This window comes from Chrysochloris asiatica, unplaced genomic scaffold (genome assembly GCF_000296735.1).
Source record: "Chrysochloris asiatica unplaced genomic scaffold, ChrAsi1.0 scaffold00042, whole genome shotgun sequence".
Taxonomy (NCBI): domain Eukaryota; kingdom Metazoa; phylum Chordata; class Mammalia; order Afrosoricida; family Chrysochloridae; genus Chrysochloris; species Chrysochloris asiatica.
The window spans coordinates 12,702,542-12,726,810 of NW_006408560.1; the positions used below are offsets into that span (position 1 = coordinate 12,702,542).

Here is a 24,269-nt window from a genome sequence, read left to right on the forward strand (position 1 = left end):
AGTGAAGATCCCACTTCCTACTAGTGATGGAGGAGAAGTCCAGTCTTGTCAAGGGAGATGATGATACTCTCTTAGGTGCCGGGGGCCCAGCTTCCGGTGGCTGAACCTTAGTGTAGCTTGCTATACACAGGGTAGAGTAAGGTCATGTGTTCTGCCCCTTTGAAAGGCAACTTCTCATTGGAATAATAGTGTACCACTTCAGGGATGCTATCAAACACGGCGCTCGTCTGATTCAGTGTGTATTTGTTGTCTTTGGTCTGAGCCACTATGATGTGGACACATCCTTGACTAGTCCTGTATCAAAACAAAAATGGAGGAGTCATGAATGAGTGAGACTCTCCACTGGGAACCACCCCAGCCAACTTTACAATAGGCTGATGGGTTCTCATCCTTTCCTGGAATTGTTCTCTATGAACAGAATGTATTCAACATCCAACACCTCTGCTGAGCTCTCAGAAGTTTTACAGTCTTCAGCTGAATGTGTGTCATCCTGAATTGTTGATTTGGACTTAAGTTGCCAGTTACTGGACCAAGAAGAAAAGGAACAAACAAATAAAGGAAGACCCTGCTTGCGCCCCAAGCTGCCAAGCTCGTTCTTAAGCCCCAGAACCTGGCCACTGTGGTGAGATTTAAACTCACCCTTCTCACTACAGCTAACAGGACACAGTGAATCACAGTGAATTACCTACATGGAATCATACTGACAATAGTGATTCAAAGCTTAGTGGGCTGTACGTTTGTTAATGAGGGAGAAACAATGTGGAAAAGGATAGCAAGAATGGTTGCACAACTTGAAGAAGATCATCAATGTCATTGAATTGTACATGTAGAAATTGTTGAAATGGTAAGTGGTATAAGTTTTGCTGTGTGTATTTTCTCAAAAAGATGAAAAAAATGAAAAAGGAACACATTAATAATAATAATTAAAAAAAGGTTTCCCCCACATCTGGAAAGACTGTTCCTCACTGTATATAATGACAGTTGGCACCAAAGGCTCAAAGATCTAATCCACAAACACCAGTTTCAGAAAATAGTGAAGCTATTCCTGGTATTGTGTATCTGGTGGCCTGTCCCGTTTTCTGAGCCATAGTGCTCAAATCTTCCGTCCCCCGCACCCCCCACCTTCTCTCCCACTCCAGTCTGATTGTTTCAGCTGCAGGGGCTCAGCTTCCTGAGGAAGGAAATGCTGTTAGGGCTCCTGACAATGACCCTCCAATATAGCACCACTGAGCTTGCAGAGCAACGAGAATTTCCATGATAGAAACTCCACCAGGCCTACCAGGCCAAAAGGGCTTTTCTGTATACACCAGACAGGGGGGACACAGAGGACAGTCCGTATTTCCTTCTTCACAAGGATAAACTGGTATCAAAATTACGATTGGCATGTTGACAATCAAGGGTTCTAATTTATTAAAGTCCAAAAGACTATGGGATAAAAGAACACACGGACGATTCTATTAGAACTTACTGTTTTTATCAGAAAGTATTTCTCTACTGAGAAGGCCTACTGTCAGAACAGCTAATGTAAAGCCAGGAAACTAAAGACCCCCAAACCCAGATTCATTGTCATTTAGTCGATGTGTACTCATAGTGACCCTGTAGGACAGGGTAGAACTGCCCCAGAGAGGTTTCCTAGGCTGAAATCTTTACAGGACATTTTTTCCCAGGGAGTGTCTAGTGGATTCAAATTGCCAACCTTTTGGTTAGCAGATGAGTACTTAACCATTAAGCTACCAGGGTTCCTAGTGCCTCTCCTTACACACACCCATGGATGATGAGTCTACTTTGACTCATAGGGACTCTGCAGGGCAGAGTAGAACCACAGGGTTTCCATGGAGGTTAATCTTTACAGAAGCAGACAGCCACATTTTTCTTCCACAGAGCAGTGGGTGGTTTGAACTGCAGACCTTTTGGTTAGCAGCTGAACCACTAGACCACCAGGGCTCCTATAACTTCTCCTTGTTGTGTGCCATCAAGTTGGTTCTGACTCATAATGACTCTGTATAGGGTGTTCAACGCTGTAAATCTTTGCAGGAACAGAAAGCTTCATCTTTCTCCAAAGGAGCAGCTGGTGGTTTTGAACTGCTGACTTTGCAGTTAACAGTCCAACGTGTAAACCCACCACAACACAAGCACTCTTTACACCTCTCCTAGAGACAGGGAAAGCCTTAAATACTTACTTTAGTGCAATGGAGTACCTACTATTCCCAGACTCGCTATTTCGAACCAGGTAACCAGCTTCTTTGCAGGGTTGTAGCCGGCTCTCAGCCTCTGCGCGGGTTATAGCACCATGATACCAACTGAAAATAGGGAGTGGGGTAAATCAAGAGCATCAAAATACAAATCAAGGCAGGGCATAATTCTATAAAACGTTCTTTTGAAATGAACTCTTAGTGAATGATCGACAACCTAAACTAGATCCTGCTTTACTTAGAACAGGCAACACTCAGACTTGGGTGATCTGATATCAAAAAGGCCACCAATCCTACAATTGTGAGTTATCAGGGCTAGTTTCATTTTTAAAGTTTTCATTCTGTACAGGAGAATGAAATGTAAAATATGGTTCCCATGATACGGTGCGTTTTCCATTCTGCATAGAGGCACCAAGCTTTAAAAATGGACTTTCATCGATAAGTTCCACTCAGAAAAGTATTTGTATTATGTCTCCCAAAATATGTGATGGAATCTTAACTCTGTACGCTTCTGGATGTAACGCTTTTGGGAATAGGGTTTTTCCTTTTCATGTTATTGAGGTCATATCAGTGTACGGAGTATCCTAAATCTAATCACCTTTGAATTATAAAAGGAGCAGATTAGATACAGAAGCAAGCGCAGGTGTGGGGGTGTAGCTGGGGGTGGTAGAAGCCATATGGAGATCACCAAGAAGGAACCGAGGAATGTTGGGGCTACAGAAGCTAAAAGAGAAGGATTTGCCCAGAAAGTAGACAGCAGACGGAAAGAGACCACTCCCTTACACCTAGTGCTCTGAATTCTGACTTCTAGTCTCTTAAATTGTGAGAAAACAATTTTGTTTGATAAAGCTACCCACTTGTGATGTTGATACAGCAGCACTAGAAAACTAAGACAAAGATAATCGTGTAACATAGACCAGTGTGTAGCATCCCCCTGAACCCTAAACAAGGCTATCAGCATGCAGCTACCCATTGTGTGTACATGTATTTGCCAAGGAGACTCACGGCTGCTTCTCCAGGGGCAAGGCTGGGTCCACTCTCTCCCCATCAGTGTGGTCAGACAGGGTTGGTTTCAAGATCTTTTGGGTCCAGCTCTTCTGTCGGTGGTGCTGCCTTACAGTCTCCTCCCTGAGGGAAGGTCGCTCAGATCCTTCGAACTGGACTGGAAGGAAGGCTCCATTTAACAGCAGAGCTCACTGAAGTGATCTATGCAAACTTCAAAGCAAACACCTCCTTGCCTGTCTCAGCTCAGGACAGAAGCACTTTCCCCCTTTAATGAAATCTATATATAAAATGCCCTGGTAGCGCTGAACCTCCTGCTGTCTTTGAGATCTAATCGCACCGCTAGCATCTCACATAAAGCCATGCTTTCTGCAAGATATTCATCAGTACAAAACAGTTTTAGAAATGAGAGGAAACCACTTTCATATATTTCAGCATGTACTCTTTAAAAACTCATTTTTAATGTTTTTTTTTTTAGAATAAAAAAAGAAACACAGTGACAGATAATGTTTCCTTACAAGAGTGTATATCAATCTGTGAAACCAAATGAGCAGTTTTTACTAGGAAATAATAAAACAAAGTAAAATCTACATAAAAACTACCGCGTAATGCTCTGAAAGCTATACTGGTTAGAGAATTAAGGGATGAATAAGAAAACCTAGCACAGTACTGAGAAAACGGCACATGTTTAATACAGCTCTGTTGGGGTGGAGGGGAAGGGAAAACACCACAAAACACTCAAGGTGTTTTATCAAAGATTTGAACCTAAAACCTAACCAGCTGCTGTTGAGTCTATTCTAATTCCTGGTGACCCTGTATGTGTCAGAGTAGAACTGCTCTCCACAGGGTTTTTAATGACTGTTTTTTCAGAACCAGACTTTCTTTTGTGGCTCCTTTGGGTGCATTCAAACCTCCAACCTTCATTAAGTGATTGTACCACCAGAACACCTTCTCTCTTAATCCTTTACGTTGTTGTTAAGTGCCATCGAGTCAGTTTTGAGTCACAGTGACCCTGTATAGGGTTTTAGAGGAGCAGTTGGTGGGTTTGAGCAGTGGACTTTGTGGTTCAAATTGACCTGCAGTCCAGTGTTTACCCTACAGCGCCACACCATGACTCTTCTTTGACTTGGTGTTTTTAAGTGCTGTTAAGTAGGTTCCAACCCATAGTGATCCTGTATAGAGTTTCCAAGGAGCAGCTGGTGAGCTTGAACCGGCCACCTTATGGTTTGAACGGACTTCGCAGTCCAGCATATTAGCGCACAGTGCCACACTAGGACAGCTGTATATTTAATTGCTACTCTGGCTTTACTATTGTTGTTGTTGTTAAGTGCGTTTGAGTCCGCTCCCACTGATAGCAACCCAGTATAGGCTTTACTGTTAAGAGGCAGCGATATCCCTAAAACGTTAATTAAATGTGAAAGAAATTATGTGGCCAGTCAAGTAGAAAAACTAGGAACTGGGGGAAGCAGGAAAAGGAATGAACTCAAATATCTATTGGCAACTTACTTGCCAACTTTCTGTTATCTTAAAATTCTCACTTGAAGAACTGATTCATTTAGGATTTTGACAACAACAAAGCTATCTTCATCCAGCTTTCCAACAATCTCTACCTGTACTCCATTTTATCCAGTATTGCCATTTTCTAGAGATTTTAAGAATAGAATCAAGAAAGAATTGGAAAAGGGGTTCTGACCCATAGCAACCCTATATAGGGTTTCCGAGGGGCAACTGGTGAGCGTGAACTGCCGACTTTGCTGTTCAAACAGACTTTGCAGTCCAGCACAGTAACCCACACAGTACCTTTAGCGATGGCAAAGAAATGTCGGGATCACATAAACTTTTAAAAAAATAAACTAGCCATTAAAACATTTCCAGCACACTGCAGATAGAGAGGAAAATAAGGTTACCCAACCCACCAAAGACCAACCCACTGCTATGGAGTGGATTCCAACTCAAAGCGACCCTGTATAGGGTTTCCTAGGCTATAAATCTTTGTTGTTGTTAAGTGCCGTCGAGTCAGTTCCAACCCATACCGACCCTGTATAAGGCCAGGAGCAGAAAGCCTCATCTTTCTCCCGCAGAGCGGCTGGTGGGTTTGAACTGCCGACCTTGAGGTTAGCAGTTAAGTGCTTATCCTACAGCGACACCAAGGCTCCTTCAACGTTACCCAGAAGCATAAAAAAGAAATGCAATATTACAGAGGTCAACCTGGCGTTCAAACCAGAACCCAGTCTTAGTTGTTGATACCAAAGTCCTTGGGGAAAAGATACGTGCAGTGAGGAGGAGAAAGAAGATAGGATAGGCTGAGAAGCCAATGAACCGAGAGGGAGGTTTTCAGCAAAGCCCAGCCCCGGGCCCAGCCCCGCGCGCTCACCTGACAGCGCACGCACGATCTGTTCCTTCTTCCACTCCCACGGCTGCTCGTACTCGGCCGCCGGCCGCTCGTCGTTCTCCGGCAGCCGGCCGTCCCCGGGCCTCGCTTTCCGCTCTGTGCCCACACTGGCCGGCGCCTCCGCCCGCGGGGCTCCTTCGGCCTGTGGCTCGTAGGGAGTGTCGTACAGCTGAGGTGGCTTCCCCAGGAGGTCCTTGGAGCTCACTCTTGGGGCTAGCGTCTCGGATTTCAGGCCGTTCTCCCCGGGCTCACAGGGGCTGTCGAGCAGCTGAAGTGCCTTCACCAGGGGGTCTTTGGAACCCCGTCTTCTAATTTCTGAAAACACATAGGGAGTTAACGCGTCCAACCTATTTCATTCACAAGACCTCGAAAGAAAAGCTGCTGTGAAAACCCGCAACTAACCGAATTACCTCTTCACCTCAGACTGTTTATCTGGTTGAAGGTGGTAAATAATTCCAAGACTGTTCTTTAAAAGGCTGATTACCTTCCAGCTGTGCTCTACAGGCTTGAAAAGCAGCAAAGGAAGGTGACTACAGCCTCTTTCCTCCAGTTGCTTGAGCCAGATAATGCGATCAAGGCATACTATTAGGGATTACATTTCAGAGAGACAGGCGCTTCTCCAGGGTGTCACTTGCAGTTTGTAAGAAACAGTAAAATCTGACCTCAGGGCAACCTGCCTCTCACTTCCTGGTCTTGGTGTCAGCTCTGAATCTGGTTCACTGAGAAAGTTTTTGCATCTTGTTAGGAAACAAATATCAGTGTTAATAAACATCAGAGTGTTTACCATATTCAAAACCTTTTTGCCACAGAAGCTAAGGGGAGATATTTCTGTGCATCAGGTATCATTCCTGTATGGGGTCCTGGTGTGGCCCTGTAGGATAATGCACTGGACTGCAAGGTCAGTTTGAGCGCAGGGTCAGTGATTCAAACTCACCAGTCGCTCCTTGGACACCCTACACAGGTTGCTATGAGTCGGAACCGACTCAATGGCATGTAACAACAACAGTGGGGTTTCTGAAGCTGCAAATCTTTCTTGAAACAATAAAGCTCATCTTTCTCCCAAGGAGCGGCTGGTGGATTCAAACAGCTGACTTTGCAGTTAGTAGCCCAACATGTAACCCACTAAGCTATCCAGACTCCTTCCTGACTTCTTGTTAAGTCTTCAAGTTGGTTCCAACTCATAGCAACCCAGTATAGGGTTTCTGAGGAGCTGCTGGTGAGTTTGAACTGCCTACCTTGTGGTTCAAACAGACTTTGAGGTCTAGTGCTTATCCTACAGCATTACACCAGGACTCCTAACTTTAATTTAGTGGGGAAGCCACACACATTTACAAATCTAGCATCATGTTAATAACAGCACGGTTGTTGTTAAGTGCCGCCAAGTGGGTTCTGACCCATAGCGACCCTGTATAGGGTTTCCAAGGAGCAACTGGTGAGCGTGAACTGCTGACTTTGCTGTTCAAACTGACTTTGCAGTCCAGCACATTAACCCACAGCGCCACACTAGGACTCCAACGGCCCAGTACATCAAAATAAAAATGGTGTTATAGAGGGGTGAGGGAGGGGAGAGGTAACAGCAACGATCATAACTTAACAGCAAACATTTATCCATCACTTTCTGTATTCAGCACCATTCTAAGTGATCTGTAATTGAGTCCCCTATGAAATGGGTACTAATATTAATATTCACAGAAGAGAAAACTTGAAGCACAGAGTTTAAAGATTTTGTCCAAACCAATTTAAGGGGCAAAGCCTGGATTCAAAAGCAGGAAATTGGGCTCTAGGAACCATACTCTTAACTACTACATTTGGATGGACTCCAAGTAGAAGAGAAATGGAAGATGAGTTGACTTTGATAGAGAAGGTCATTTCCAGTGGAGGAAACTGCCTAAGCAGAGATATGGAGGTGGGAATTATAAAGGGCTTGTTCCCATAGGGTGAGTTGAGAGATAAGTTGAAAGGCCAGGAAGTCAGGGAAAGGAGAGAGGTAGTTAGTAGTGAAAGCTGAAAAAGTAGGCAGGCCAGGCACCAAAATGTAGAATGGTTAAAAGCAAGGACAAAACGTTTAGATTATTCTGAATGCAATGAAGGATGATTAAAAGTTTTCCAAGAGGGAATAAGAATTATGTTTGTGCTTCTTTTTTCATTGGATGTTAACTCCAACCATGGTGGATGCAGTTAAGTCAGACAGAAAAATTTGGTTTTAACTGAGGCACAGAAATGGATGCACAAAAATTTGATGTGAATCAACCAGCCACCAACTAACCAGCCAGTCAGTGGTAGGAGTTGGTGTTTGGCCCAGGAGCTTTGGCAAGTTGAGTTAAAAATTACTCAATCTCTTAACAAGTAGACTGGCAATGTGGAGGGGAATTCAGAAGCATCATGTAGCGAATCTTCTAACTGTCCATCCGGAAGCCTTCAATCTGTCCTCCTGGTTGTAGTCAAGGAAGGCTTTTCTAAATGCCAACACCTGATCTCATCATTTAACACCTCATAAGCTGTTGCCAGGAGTCCTGGTGTGGCACTGCAGGATAATGCACTGGACTGCAACGTCTGTTTGAACTGCAAGGTCAGTGATTCAAACTCACCAGCTACTCCTCAGAAACTCTACACAGGGTCGCTATGAATGGGAACCGACTCAACAACACTTAACAACAACAACAAAAGCTGTTGACAAAGTGAAAAGTGCTTAGCATAGCATGGGAGGCTTTCTGTGACTAGATCATGTCTTCCTGTCCAATCTCGTCTCTCAACACCATCCTGCCCCTGTCTCACCACAGTTCCACGCTTTGCTTCAACCAACTTGAACTTCTAAAGTATCGTGCCCACTACACTCTCTGATGCTCACTGGTGACTTTCTAATCCTTTGAATTTTAATCCAGCATCTTCTCTTGTCTGGAGAAGCCTTTCCTATTCCACTGTCTCCTTTGCTGACCCACAGAGGTGATCACCATCCTCACCCCCCCACATTGGTGCCACTCTGATGATTTGTACTTCTCCCATTGTACTGACTGGTTGACATATCTGTATTTACAATTTGGTGGAGACTTTGCCAGGGCAGGAACTACCATGTCATGTGTCTATCTTTCTAGGACACAGTTGTGTTATACTAATGATTGGGTGGTGGGGTGGATGGATGGATGGATGGGTGAGAGGAGGGGGGAGGGAGAAGAAGGAGCTCTGGAACTGCTCCAGGCATGTGGGAGTGTGGATCTGGAGCTCAGCAGGGTAATGAAGGTCAGAGGTACAGGCCAAGGGTTATATTCATAAACAGATGGTTGTTAATATTGGGAAAATGAAAGCAATCACCAGAGAAAAGGTGATTAGGTTGAAACAGAAAGAAGATCAAAGGCAGAACCTGAGACTCCTTCAGTTAAGGGTGGGTAGAAGAAGGGCAGCCAGCAAAGAATACTAAAGTGTGATCAGGTAAGCAGGAAGAGAAGCAAAAGGCTCTGGAGATGAAGGAAAAGACTGTCAATGATTGGCCTGGTGAGACTCTATGGAGAAGAATCACTCAGTGAGACGCCTAGAACATGAATGAGAAATGAAAGTTTAAGGAAAATGTTATTAAAATCAAGACACTAATTTTAATTAGTGAGGTCACAGTTCTTCTAGAAAGGAACCCCTGTCTGGAGTTGGCTCCCATCTTATATACTGTAGTAGTTCTCAGTCATGGCTACACACTGGAATCACTTGGAGAGCTTTAAAAATGCCGATGCCTGGGTCTTAGCACCAGAGATTCTAATTGAACTGAGGCACAGCCTGGGTAGCAGAGTTGTAAAAGCGCCCCAGTTGATAGCAATGGGTAACTAAGAACCATATAGACTTCTCTACCTCCTGGGTGCCCACAGTCCCCATTTCAGTTCTTTCTGCTCCCCACCCCAGGAGGAAAGGTACTCCCTGGATCTAAAATGTCTAAATCAGTAAGTGAGAGACAGAAGAATCTCTAATACTCCTTCTCCCCCTTCCCTGCCCTGGAAAGGCACTTGGGTCTTCTGAGGTCACACAAGGAATGGGTGACTTCCAATCCTACAGCCCTTTTCTTCATTGCCTATTCTACTAGTTGGCGATATGGAAAACAAGAAACAAAAACACTCTCTGCTTTTGGTTTAGTTAAGATAAGATTGGAATTTTTAAAGAGCTAAGAAAAAAGAAACAGAAAACAAAACAATTCAAAGGATGAATTTAGAATTTTTTAAAATTTCTGATTAAACCTTAAGTTTACTCTCAATTAAGACTGTCTGGCACAGGTTCTGGAAACCTTTCTCCAAGATCCTCACCTTAAGTCTGTCCCAATGGAAATAAAAATAGTTGATTCCAACTCTAAGATAGGAGTCCTGCTCACAAGGAAAGGTTGATAAATCAGTATTGAAACCATGTACAACAATTAGTGTACATGGCTTGAGTTTTTATTTTTGAGTGAAATTCTTGTATTTCTTTTCTTTTCTGTGTATGCTTAGGGTTCTGGGAGAAACATGGAAAAACATACAGTTAAGAATGTTCCTGGTCTTGGAACTGAGCAAAAGATCTGGTGGCACAATGTTGATATGCTCAACAGTTAATGGAAAGGGTGGTAATTCAAATACAAATTCAAACCTATGGAGCAGCTCTGTGGGAGAAAAAGAACCACCCACCTTGTAGCTCAAACCCACCTTGCGGTCGGTCCAGTGGCTATCCTATAGCGCCATACATAATGCCTTGTGTGGATAACATGCAAACACATCTAATGTGCATAGCTGGTGTGGGAAACTAACTCGAGAGGGGGCTGCATGGTTTTCAAAAACAGTATAATGCATGTGCTAGTTGTGTAAGAATATGGCATAACCTAGGAAACCCTATGCAGATGACATAATCTTGCTTGCTAAAAGCAAAGGGCACTGAAGGCACTTGTTGATGAAAATCAAAGACTACCGCCTTTAGTATGGATTACAATTAAATGTAAAAGAAATAAAAATGCTCACAATAAACAACATCATGATAAATGGAGAAAAGATTGAAGTTGTCAAGGATTTCATTTTACTTGGGAGTGACAATGCTCATGGAAGCAGCAGTCAAGAAATCAAATGACATATTGCATTGGCCAAATCTGCTGCAAAAGACCTCATTAAAGCGTTAAAGGGCAAATATGTCACTTTGAGGACTAAAGCGCACCTGATCCAAACCATGGTGTTTCCTAGTGTGGTGCTGTAGTATAAGCAATGGACCGCAAGTCCTGTTTGAATCTAAAGGTCAGCCACTCATTGAAACCCTATACAGCAGGGGTGGGGAACCTTTTTTCTGCTCAAATTTATACCATCATACAAATTATCTAATTAAAAATTAGTCTGCTATATTTGGTCAAACATTTAATGAAATCACCCCTAATGTGATGGCTGAAAGAGCTCTGGTAGTGTAGTGGTTACGAATCGGGCTGCTAATCTCACTGTCAGCAGTTTGAAACTACCAGTGGGAAAAAGATGAGGCTTTCTGCTCCCGTAAAGATTTATAGCCACAGAAACCCTGTACAGGGTTGCTATGAGTTGGAATTGATTCCACGGCACATAACAACAACAACAACAACGTGATGGCCGTGGTGGTGAGTCCTGGTGTGACACTGTAGGTTAATGCACTGGACTGCAAAGTCAGTTTGAACTGCAGGGTCAGCAGTTCAAGCTCACCAGTTGCTCCTCGGAAACCCTATACAGGGTTGCTATGCATCAGAACTGACTCGATGGCACTTAACAACAGCAACGTGATGGCTAAGGACCTCTGGTAGCATAGTGGTTACGAGTTGGGTTGCTAATCTTACGGTCAGCAGTTTGAAACTACCAGTTGTTCCATAGGAGAAAAATAGACTTTCTGCTCCCATAAAGATTTACAGCCTTAGAAACTCTATGCAGGGTTGCTATGAGTCAGAATTGCGGTTGCCTTGGCAGGGCCAAGCCAAATGATTTCAAGGGCAAGGTCAACAGTTCAAGCTCACCAGCCGTTCCTTGGAAACCCTATACTGGGTTGCTTTGAGTTGGAACTAGCTAATGGCACCTAACAACAATATGGCCACTGGGCTGTACATTCCCCACCCCTGCTATACAGGGTCACTATGAGTTGGAGCCAACTCAACTGTAATTAACCACAGCAACAATTACACATGTGAAAGTTGGACAATGAATAAGGAATACTGGAGAAGAATTGGTGTATTTGAATTATGGTGTTGGAGAAGACTTGAAAGTACCATGAACTGCCAAAAGAACAAACCAATCTGTCTTGGACGAAGTACAGCCAGAATGTTCCTTAGAAGTGAGGATGGTGAGGCTTTGTTTTTTTTACTTTGTGTATGTTATCAAGAGGGACCAATTCCTAGAAAAGGGCATTATGCTTGGTAAAGTAGAGGGTCAGAGAGAAGGGGAAGATACTCAATGAGATGGAATGACACAGTGGTTGCAGCATTTGGTGAAATCATCAATGATTGTGAGGATGGCACAGGGCTGGGCAGTGTTTTGTTCTATTGTGCTGTGAGTTGGTGCCCTCGATGGCACATAATGACAACACAAAACCCTATGAAGCTTTCTACTCTGTCACATGGGATTGCTATGAGTCGAAAGTCAGTTTGCCAGCACCCAACAACAACAACAAACAATGCTTACTTAAGGGAAAAAGGGGGCAATGCTCTTAGGACCCCTCTGCCCCTTCAAGCAGAATAGCCTTCTAGTCCATTCCAACACCTGGCTGCCCCCAACCTGAGGGACCACAGAAACAGAAACAATTGCGGGGCTGCAAGCCGACCCTTCCTGCAGGGAGAATAGCCCCTGACGTGCAGAGCCAGCTCCAAGAGGAAACAAGCCTGAGAAGGAGGAAATGGCAAAAGGAAGCTACACCCTGGCTGCCGATAGAGGCCATTTACCACAGCAGACAACATAATGCAGGGAACAGGCTGCAGACAAACACCCGTTTGCAGCAAGAACTGAACGGAGCACTGATCTGCATCAATGGAAATGTGCGACTGGCTGGAATGAAACATAATTATGGGCCCCCAGGTCTCTCGTCTCGATTTCCCATTCCAGCTATACATAATTATGCCATTTATATTTTAAAACATAGCAGAATACTAAGACTTTCTTTTACTAAATCAATTGTAGTGAGTGATCAATATTCTTCTATAACTGTCCAGATTCTCTTTGAAAATGGAATCTTCTTTCTGGTGTGTCCAAATAATAACTAATCCTAGGGGTAGTGCAGACAGTTAAGTACTGGGCTGCTAACCAAAGTCTAGTGATAAAGCCACCAAAAGGAGCCTCAGAAGAAAAGACTGGCAATGTGTTTCCTAAAGATCACAACCATGAAAACCTTATGGATAGGTCCTATTCTGACACGCATGGATTTGTCATGAGTTGAAACAGATTAGATTGCAATTTTTGTTTTTTAATGCACTAGATACGGAATGCCTAGTGTCTCAGGGAAATCCCATAATTCTGTGAGAGATGTGTCACCCCCACTTTCACAGATGAATAAGCTGAGGCCACACCTGAGCAATAGCCTCTACTATATACTTAACGCCCCAAAGGAATATTTCACATAAAATGCTAATTACAATTTCTAAATAATGCATCTTTCCCCCTAAACCATTTCAGTGTTTCCAAAACATTGAACTTAATGCCTCGTATGGATGTGGGCTGTTTCCCTGATAGAATCTTAAATAGGACCACTAGGCATCTTTTTAACTTATGTCTTTTATCACTGTTCAAGTTTAAAAAATTTAAACTTTAATATTTTCTTAGCAAATAAATCTAAAGACATGAACGAAATCAGACACAATTCAGAACTCCTGAGGTTTCAGTTTAACAAGGGAAGTGGCGCTAAATAAAATAAATAAACAACAGTTCTCTATTTGTTCCCCTCTCTCATAAAAACTTTTTTTTTTTTTAATGGAGACCCAAATAATGAGGTTGTCCTTTAGATTTGACTATTTAAAGAAACCAACAAAACCAATTAGAGGCAAAAGCAGATTATTATTATTTTTTTAATCACCTTTCAAAACTTAACTGATACTCAGTAGCTAAAAACCAAAGGCTTTTGAATGACCTGGTACCAAATTTCAGCTGTGTAATTTGGACAAGTTTCTGTGCCTTACACCTTTTCCACCTGTAAAACAGACACATCTACAACCTATGTTATACAGAGTTATCAATAGTAAGGTTATCTGGAAAGCTTGGCTCCTAGTAAGCACTCAGCTACTTGTGGCAAATATGATATCAGCTGACTGTCTTAGGTAATGTCTAAAGTCCCTGCCAATGCTAACATTTTAATTTGGTTAGAATGTGTCATGATAAATTATGTAGAATATACCTGCTAACTGTTTTAGTTAAAGTGTTCATGCTAACTCAGCAAAAAGACAATAAAGAGCCTTACACTAATACTGTCTGTATTCATAGTCATCTTTTATTATTTTTAAAAATCCTTTAGGTAAATCTTGGTCAATAAAAGTTTTTGTGGATCCAGGTAACCTGAGTTCTCGCCTCACACTTACCACCCTCTTCAATGACTTTTCTTTTTCACCTGTATTAGGTCTGTTTCCCCTCTAGGCTGTAAGGTACAAAAGGGTCAGGATCATTCTGCTGGTGCCCAGCGCCAAGAACCAGGCCTAATACATGGTAAAGAAACGTCTAAAATGTCATTTGGAAGATGAGTATACCCTCCTCTTAGGACAGTAAAGCAACACCCTAGGCAATATTCTACAACCGAAGATCTTGTTACCATTAGGTGTGGTGTTCCCACTTCACAGTTAGAAAAAAGGCAGGGCAGAGGTTGGGTGTTCCACAACGACATCGTTTTCACTAGCACCCCTTTTATCTTGTGCAAAAATGCTGAGACAAACTTTAAAAATAACAAACGTTTCTCACTAAATATTAAAAATTCCTTTTATTGGACTTGATAGCCAACCAACCTGAACAACAACAAAAAAAGTAAAAGGTTTGGGGGGGGGGCAAAAAAACTCAACAAAGCAGCAAATCTTTTATTTCCAGTTTCCAGTAACTCACTTCCTGTTATTCTGTCCAGCTGTGTAACTTATGGGTAGAATAAGCTGAAGTATATCTCTACACTGAATTAGAAGGGGCTTTGTGATATATATTTTAAGCGAATAAGCTTTGAAATACACTAATGTAATGTTTTAAAGTTAAGGAAAAAAATGCATTTAGGTTATTAACTTTGAAAGTTACTTAAGTTTTTAGTAATTTGGATTTCTTCGCCAATTTGGATACATTACTTTTGTATTTCTAGAGAAATTTATTCATGTAAACTGCTGGAGACAGAGGCTGGAACTTAATAAACACTTAAGTATTAAATGCTGGCTATAATTATCATTGCATTTACTTCCTATTGGACAATCTTGACTTTTGAATACAACTTTCTTTGTGAGTCTGGGTGGAAAGGTATTTATGTATGCAGTTTACAGTGCTCTTGCATACATCATTTCAAAGCTTGGTGTATGGAGCAGACACTTAAGTCAGGAGTGGGAAGACCTGGGTTCTAATTTCTGCTCTGTCTCTTTATTTCCCTTGTCTAGCCATGTATTTAAGGAGCTCTGGTAGTGTAGTGGTTATGAGGTGGGCTGCTAACCTCAAGGTCAGCAGTTCAAAACTACCAACTGTCCTGTGGGCAAATGATGAAGCTTTCTGTTCCCATAAAGACTTATAGCCTTGAAAATCCTACACAGGTTGCTATGAGTCAGAATTGACTCCATGGCATATAACTACCACTGCCAACCATGCATCTACCAGTTGTTGTTGTTGTTGTTAAGTGCTGTCGAGTCGGTTCCAACCCATAGTGACCCTGTATAGGGTTTCCGAAGAGTGGCTGGTGAGCTTGAACCGCCAACCTTACAGTTCAAACAGCTTTGCAGTCTGGCACATTAACCCACAGCGCCACATCTACCAGTAGACCACTGCTATTGCAGGATTTGTATATAATAGTATTTACCTCTGTTGCCTTTAACTCTTGTACTCCCCTCCCCATGTCTTCTCCTGCCTCCATCATTCCCCTCCCACCTTCCTTTTATTTTATATTGCCTTCCCTGTCATCCAAGTTAATACATGCCTACGCGCTAGTCTCTACTCTCTTAAATTCTTAGGAGCATAGGGAGGCCAGAATCTTTAAAATCTTTTTTTTTTTTTTAACCCTGTGACCAGGGGGTAGTATGTCCATCCCCTAGCTTAAAGAGGTCTTGTGTGTGTGTGTGGGGGGGGGGGGGGCGTATATGAAAAATAAACAAAAAAAGACACATCATTTATAAAAAAGCACATAGCTCTTTCCCTATTGTCAGTGTGGCTCCACAAATCAATAGTGGGCATAGTACAGACAAAGTACTGATTCCAGTTCAAGAGAAAGAGAATAAAAACTAAAGGACAAATAAAGGTGAAATCCAAATTAAGCATTCACTCTATTTTTTTTTTTAGCAATTCCTTTCTTCAATTTTACATAAAGTTAAGCCTTTTTATTCCTATTCCTTTCCAACCTCTAGATTATTTTTTCTAATTCGAACTAAATTCATTTTCATTTCCTTTCATTCACAGATTTCATTAAGGGTCACAGTCACAGTCCAGTGGCCCTCAGGGTCACAGCCTGGCCAGGGTGCACCCTCCCCAAATGCACACCTTATCTCTGTCAGCAGAGAAACCGGAAACAGCGCAGTGCTTTCCGGTAGCAGCTCAGATCATTTCGAAGCCCGTCCTGACCCTTCCAGGAGGCTGCAGTTAGCCCTCTGGCTCAATTACTCTGAGATAATGCTTACAGACCCTGACTTGACAGGTTTTCAATCTGTTCTTAAACAGAAAGACAAAAGTCTTTAATGTGTGACCAATTATTTCTTTCCCATGCATGGAAACCCAGTATACTCAAACAAGGCTCTCTTGAGTCATCATTCAGAAATTTCATTTTCATCATGGGGTCACAAAGTATGTTTCAGGAAAATCAGAGGGATAAATAATTATTTTTAAAACTCATAAATAAACCTAAGTAACTATATTTTATTGAAATATTGTTTACACCAACTTAAAAGGATTGTGAATAAAAAGGAAAAGTTTGACACCAAAGAAGTTACAAATTGGAATCAGGCCAACCTGAAAAAATGATAAGATTAATCAATTTGAGTTTGGGGTGGTTTGCCTTGACTGACTTGTTGTTGTTATTATTGTTGTTAAGTGCCGTCGTGTTGGTTCCGACCCATAGCGACCCTGTATACGGTTTCCAAGGAGTGACTGGTGAGCTTGAACCACCGACCTTGTAGTTCAAACGGCTTTGCATCTGGCGCATTAATCCATGTGCCACACCAGGACTCCAGTAATTAGTAATCATTCCTTCATAATTATAGTTTTTGCTCCAGTGTTGTACAGCTTGTTCAGAAATCAATCTTCTACTACAATACAGAAGGAGCTCTGGTAGCATAGTGGTTACGAATCAGGCTGCTAATCTCACGGTTAGCAGTTCGAAACTACCAGCTGTTCCATGGGAGAAACATGAGGCTTTCTGCTCCCGTAAAGATTTACAGCCTTGGAAACCCTGTACAGGTTTCCAGGCATATAACAACAACTACAGTACAGAGGATCTCACATCATATTTGCATATTTTAACAATTTAAAACCCTAAAAGTACCATGGATTGTCAGAACAAATCTATGTTGGAAGAAGCGTAGCCAGACTGCTCCTCCTTAGAAGCCAGGATGGCAGGACTTTGTCTCTCATACTTTGGACATGTTATCAGGAGGGACCAGACCCTGGAGAAAGACATCATGTTTGATAAGGTGGAAGGTCAGTGAAAAAGAGGAAGACCCCCAACAAGATGGATTGTCACAATGACAGCAGCATTGGACTCGAGCATAACAGTAATTGTGAAGATGGCCCAGGATGGGGCAATGTTTTGTTCCGTTGTGCGTTGGGTCACTATGAGTTGGAACTGACTTGACGGCCCCTAACAACAACAAGTATGTATCTGTCCCTTGATATACATTTATGACTCCCATTATGGATGCCAAAGCTTCTGGAAGCAGCTAAGAAATGTATACGAATAATCTTAAAACCAAATATCACATTTTGAGCAAGTCTGCAAACTCACAAGTGTCATCTTGCTTAGGATGAAAAAAACTCCTGCACATTCTGAAACTCTGACGGATGCAAAATCATAAAAGAAGCTAATTAGATATTTCAATCTTATTTTTTAATCTCATTTTTGTTTCTCTCAGCCAGTAGGAAATGATTAAGTCACTTTGTTCTTCTTGCCCACATATATACTGGCTAGGGTTAGTGTAGGAGTTCCTTGGTTGCACAAATGGTTAAGTGTTGCTGGAAGGTTGGCAGTTCAAACACAACCAGAGGCATACTGGAAGACAGGCCTGGTAATATACTGCCGAAAGTCACAGCCTAGAAAATCCTATGGTGTTCTACTCATGCGATCACCGTGAGCCAGAATCAACTCAAAGGTAACTAATGATAACAAAGGTCAGTGTATTGTAACAATGCTCAAGTAAGCGGAAGATTTTTGTTCTTGTTAAGCAACACCTGGTTACAAACCTGTTATCATTTGCTGTGCATCATAAGGTTCCATGTACCCATCATTCTCTCCTACTCTTTCTGCATCCCTTTGACCTTTTGTTCGTTTGGCATCATAAGGATCAGCATAGTCTTCTAAAATGATGACCTGTAAAAGAACAAGACAGGAGAGTAGCTAAGGATTATTATATACCAAAATGTCAATGGTTTCAAAATAGCTGCTGATATAGATCACCAGCAGAGCCAAAGAAAGGCCAAGATCTCCAAGTTCTGGATACTTTTTGCCCCAACTTGAACATGTTATCTACCCAGTTGGACAAACATCTGATTTTTTTCTCTCTGCAGTTATAACTGATTTGCTACAATTCACCTAAACTCTTTTACATATCTTCATGGCTCTTTTGTTTCTCTTTCCCTCCCTAAGTAATAAAGCATTTGTTGTGTTCTACAGAGTCCTGGCATGGCGCTGTAGGATAAGCACTCAGCCTCAAGGTCGGTGGTTCAAACTCACCAGCTGCTCCTTGGAAACCCTATACAAGGTCACTGTGAGTCAGAACAGACTTGATGGCACTTAACAACAACATAGAGTGGCAGGGGTGTGTGGTGAGGAGTTTGGGGGTGGGTTTCTATGGCTTTAGAACATAAAGAGATGAACTGGTCTACCACATACCCCATGATTTTGGTCTTTTAGCTCCAAAGAGCAGAGCAATACAGTATTGGTGAGTTAGTCAATCACCCATTAAAACTACCCAATGTCCACATGAGGATGTCACCTGAGGGAGTCAAAATAAACTAAAAGCTGCTTCCTCTCCTCAAGGAATTTATAACAGCTGTAAAAGAAAAAGGCTCCATAAACAAGCAATACTAAACAGTATTTAGGGAATTCTTAGGTTCAATAATTCATAGGTAGACTGATTTGCACAGTTAAAAGATAAGTACTGACCAGTGTGCCACAAAGTCAGTAGTTGAAACCTACCGGCTGCTTTCCGGAAACTCTATATAGGGTTGCTATGAATCGGAACTGACCTGACAGCACTTCACAACACCTACAACATGCAGTAAGAAAACTTACAGTGTCAGAAAACATCCATCCTTCCACAAACAAGGAGGTGCTGGACAAGTGCTGTGTATGGAATACTGCTGTTCTGCAGAAGTTGGGAGGCTAGAGAACCCTTATCAGAGAGGAAGCTCTGGCGCTGCTCTAAAATCAGCAAGGAGGTGGGAACAGCCTGGACAGAGCCCTCCACCTCAGAGAAGACAGTCTAAGAAACTTCAGATATCCAGAAATGACATCCATGAAAATAACCGGGCAGTCCACCGCAGAGTGACCACCACTGTAGACTTGATCCATTCTTCCTGACTAGTCAGACCGTTGTGTGCACATTTGTAAGGCACAGTGAAGAATATACAACAGGACACTCTCTGCCCTGGGCATCAAGGCACCTACGAACTAGTCAGAACGTGATCTGACTAGTGCCTGAACTAGGCCCCTTTCATTTTTCCATGGCTTTCCTCTCAGTGCATGGCACAAGGTAGACATGCTGTAAATATTTGGGGAACGAGTTAATGGAGAAATGAACAAAAGTACCCAATGCGCTGCAGGTTTCACGTGGACAAGAAAAAAGAGAATGTTTCCATGACAGGAAGCCACTGCCTGAGATGGAGTTTGAAAGCCTGATTTGAGCTCTTCTGTCTCCGCCTTTCATGGAGGAGAGGTGATGAAATAAACCAATTCATCCTGTAAGAATGGAGAGAGTCCCTCCTTCCACTTCTTTTCTTAACTTTCCCACGTTGGACAGCACCCAGAAAATCTCCAGTGTGTAAAAATCAGGAAACACCTTCTTCTCTCTTGATCTGCAATTTCCTTCAGGGCATTTCCTTGTCATAGTCTATATCCCCCATAACCCTTAGGATCCTAGCTACTTTTCCTATATAACCGCTCTCAACCAATATTCATGGCATGAATGCTGTTGCTGTTGTTAAGGGCCATCGAGCCAGTTCTAACTCATAGCAACCTTGTATGGGGTTTCCAAGGAGTGGCTGATGGGTTTGAACTGCCAACCTGTGGTTGGCAGTTCAGTGCTTATTCTACTGCATCACATCAGGACTCCATGGAATGAATGAAAGGGAAGTAATCTTGGAGAAGTTTCTTTAGCATTCTTTATAGTGGCACTATAATAAAGAATGATAAAGAGGTAGGGTGGCCAACCCATTCATGGAAACTTTAAAACCCCTACTTATATAGGAGTCCTGGTGTGGCGCTGTGGGCTAATGCATCAGACTGCAAAGTTGTTTGAACTGCAAGGCTGGTGGTTCAAGCTCACCAGCTGCTCCTTGGAAACCCTATACAGGGTCAGAATCAACTCGACGGCACTTGACAACAACAATTCTTTACACTTAAGAAGGATTAAAGTTATGTACAATTCTAGCTTTGCAACTCACCTGAATTTCAAAATTTAAATAAACCACATTTGTAGCCAATAATCAAGGAGTTCTGGTAGTGTAGTGGTTATGAGTTGGGCTGCTAACCTCAAGGTCAGCAGTTCGAAACTACCAGCTGTTCCATAGGAGGAAGCTTTCTGCTCCCGTGAAGATTTACAGCCTCGGGTCACAATGAGTCAGAACAGACTCCACAGCACATAACCACCATCACCACCATAGCCAATAATCAGTGGTTTTCCAGTTGCTGTTGACTCTTAGCAACCCTAGAACTTCATTCCCTAGAGATTTTGGCAGCTAATTTTCCAGAAGTGGATTGCTAAGTCTTCCTTCTGAGGCACCTCTAAATGGACTTGAACCCCTAACCTTTTGGTTAGCAACTAAGCTAGTTATCTGCACCACTCAAGAACGACAACCTTCTCTATTAGGTCAAATTTAATAAAAGAGGCATATCTCATTGAACTCTTCTAAACTTTAAACAAAATTAAATGGACAACCCATTTCTGCAAATTACCCCATCCTTAGAACAATTTTTCAAGATACCATAGCTAAGTCAAACAGGAACCACCGAAATTCAAAACCTTCAGGAATACAGTCTCATTTTCTCTTGGCTACAAAGAACCCTTGGGGTTAGCGGATTCACTATCTATCCTCCGCTCCCACCGTTTCGATTCTTGTAGGGGAAAGCAGTCCAAGGGAGACTGGATTCTTACCGTGTCTTGTTGCTTAATAATCTTGCCCTTTTCCAGTTCGGGGCCCAGGGAGGAAGGGGAAGAAGACGCCGAGGACGAACTGCTACTGCTGCTACTGCTAGTGCTGCTGGGGTAATTGTTCTTCCCATTCTTCTCCTGAGTGTCCACCTTGATGAGCCTGTTGATGTAGGTGCTGCAGCCTGAACTCTTGGCCGCACCCCGGTGGGGTTCCTCCTCCGTGACCCGCGAGTTCTTGCGGCCCTTGCCCGCGGCGGCCTGAATCAGCCCCTGCAGGCTGTCCCGGGACAACCGACTATCCTTGGGGGGACCGCCGCCCACCTTGCCGCTTCCCAACTCGGCCGCTGAGTTCTTGCGGCCTTTGCTCGGGGTCGGCCCGGCACCCCCCGCCTCGGAGTTTTTGCGCAGCTTTCCGCCGCCGCCGCCGGGCTTGGCCCGCTCCGACACGGTCTTCAGGTTCAGCGGGAACTCCTTGAACCACTTGGCCGCCATGAGGGGGCCCCGGCCGGCGCGGCTCAGGAGCGTGGTGGCCGCGGAGCAGGCGATCGAGGAGGCCCAGCCCAGACACGGAGAGGCGCCAGGGGCCGGGGGCCACTGCATTCCCTGGGACTGGGGCGCTGGAGGCCGCTGCTCCTCTAGCCCCGGGCATGCACCAGCCCACGCCCGGCAGGGTGGGGCCCCGACGGCCCGGGGCGGGGGGTCCGGGGCGCCGAGCGGGCGGGCGCAGGCCGCCGCTCCGGACACGGACGGCGACAGGCACGACGCACCGGGACCCCGCCCGGGCTCGTCTTCAGCGCCGGTCCGGCCCAGGGGTCCGCGGCTTTGCGAGGCGGCGGGCGCCGGAGGTTTCCCCTGCTCTTTCCTCCTTCGGTGCGAGAAATCGGGCCCACGGAAGCCCCCCAACAGCCCTCTCTACACTTTCAGAGACTAGAGGGGAAGGAGCAGAGGCGGCAGGAGTGTCCCTGGCGCCGAGGCGGTCGGTGGACGGACGGCGGGCTGCCCATCCTCTCCGTGTGCCCCACCCCGCCTATGACGGCACCTCCCGGCCCGTTACCTCCCGCCCAGATCCGGGGGCAGTGGGGTAGGAGCTTCTGGCTGGTCGGCTGCGACCTCCACACCCCAGCAGAGCTAGTCTCGGTGTGCACAAAGAAAGAAGGGGGCAACTTCTGCACTTTCTGGTCGACCACGCCCTCGCGAACAGAGCCCACACTTCTGCACAACCAGCTCCCCAGCCTCACCGAGCGGGTCTGGGCCCGCAGCCTTCAAATTACCCAAGAGTGCGCCACGTGCACTTTCATTCATGAAAGAAGTCCCCACCCTCCAAAAACGCCCGCCGGGCAGCAGCCACTTGCTCCACTCCGTGCAAGCTTATTTTATTTGTGGGGTAAGGGCAGAGACAGCGGACACTCGCCCCCGCTCAGGTTTCCCTGCTTTGTGCGGGAGCACGGCCTCGTTGTCGCCAGGATCCCGTTCTAACAGCCAGTGACCGAGAAGCGGCACCGACGGGTGCCGGTGCGGTCCTCCAAGCAGGTGGAGCACTAAGCAGAGAAGGCGCGTGAAGGCTCAGCGCCCAGGCTGCTGAAAGGAAGAGGTGGACGAGGAGAGGTACCATTTGTTAATTCTAGGGCGCAGACTGTCAGGCGAGGATTGGTGAGGTCCGGGAGCTGAGAGGAAACAGTGGAAATTGGAACCCCCTATATACTGGTGTGTGTCCTGGTGTGGTGCTGTGGGTTAATGCGTCAGCCTACAAAGCCGTTTGAATCGCAAGGTTGGCATTTCAAGCTCCTCGGAAACCCTTATAGGGTCGCTATGGGTCAGAATTGACTCGACGGCACTTTACAACATATCCTGGTGTGGGTTAATGTGCCAGACTGCAAAGCCGTTTGAACTGTAAGGTTGGTGGTTCAAGTTCACCAGTCGCTCCTTGGAAACCCTATATAGAGTCGCTATGGGTCGGAACCGACTCAACGGCATTCAACAACAACAACATATCTTGGTGTAAGGAGCGTAGTGGTTACTAATCAGGCTGCGAACCACAAGGTCAGCAGTTCGAAACTACTACCTGCTCCGCGGGAGAAAGATGAGGCTTTCTACTCCCGTCAAGATTTACATCCTCGAAAATCCTGTTCAGGTCAATAACATATACTGCTGTGGAGTCCTGGTGTGGCCCTGTGAGTGAATGCGTCAGACTTCAAAGTCATTTGAATTGCAAGGTGGGTGGTTCAAGCTCACCAGCTGCTCCTTGAAAACCCTATACAGGGTCTCTATGGGTAGGAATTGACTCAATGGTACTTAACAACAACATTTCTGGTGTGGAGTCCTGGTGTGGCGCTGTGGGTTAATGCACTGGACTGCAAATTCTGTTTGAACCTCAAGGTTGGCAGTTCAAGCTCACCAGCTGCTCCTTGGAAACCCTATCCAGGGTCACTATGGGATGGAACAGACTTGATGGCACTTAACAACAACAAAAATTGTATCTTCTTCCAACAGCTGGGAACAATTTAGAGGAGTTATGGTTTTATTTGGGAGTCCTGGTGTGGCGCTGTGGATTAATGCGCTGGACTGCAAGGTTGGTTTGAACCACAGGGTCAGTGATTCAAACTTACCAGCTGCTCCTTGGAAACCCTATACAGGGTCGCCATGAGTCAGAACTGACTCGATGACACCTTATACCACCACCACCACCAATAAATTTTTATTTAAAAATTTAATGTTTTAATTTATGTTTCTCCTAAAGTAACGGAAAAAAAAAATTCCTTTAAAACAACTTTGACAGTCTTCATATCTGTAGGGAAAAGACCGAGCTTTGGAGTTATAGATGTGAATTACTTCAGTGTCTTTTGTAATCTTAGGCAAATCATCTGATATCCTTGAGCTTTGGTTTTCCCATGTGTAAAATGGGATGGGACTAACTCACAGATTAATAAGAATATGACCATGAAAGCCATAAAAACAAACATAATGGCAGCTGTTTATGGAACCCTTAACATGTGCCAAGTGCTTGAAGTACCATGCC

At 44.2% G+C, this 24,269-nt stretch overlaps 1 protein-coding gene across 1 annotated transcript; it reads right to left on the minus strand.

Annotated features, from left to right (window-relative positions):
• Positions 1 to 83: 83 nt before the first annotated feature.
• SHE (Src homology 2 domain containing E) lies at positions 84 to 21,871 on the minus strand. The gene is made up of 6 exons (XM_006861505.1): positions 21,257 to 21,871; positions 18,126 to 18,252; positions 5,569 to 5,901; positions 3,198 to 3,354; positions 2,181 to 2,300; positions 84 to 294 (listed from the first exon to the last, which is right to left on the minus strand). Exons 1-6 carry the CDS (start codon positions 21,851 to 21,853, stop codon positions 108 to 110), a joined length of 1,521 nt encoding a protein of 506 aa, XP_006861567.1. The 5' UTR covers positions 21,854 to 21,871; the 3' UTR covers positions 84 to 107.
• Between the last annotated feature and the right edge of the window lie 2,398 nt (positions 21,872 to 24,269).

Coding starts and splice junctions, on each gene's coding strand:
- SHE (XM_006861505.1), bottom strand. CDS start 21,853: ATGCAGTGGCCCCCGGCCCCTGGCGCCTCTCCGTGTCTGGGCTGGGCC. Junction 3,355..5,568: donor GATCGTGCGTGCGCTGTCAG/GTGAGCGCGCGG, acceptor CCTTCCTTCCAG/TCCAGTTCGAAGGATCTGAG. Junction 295..2,180: donor AGGTACTCCATTGCACTAAA/GTAAGTATTTAA, acceptor GTTTTGATACAG/GACTAGTCAAGGATGTGTCC.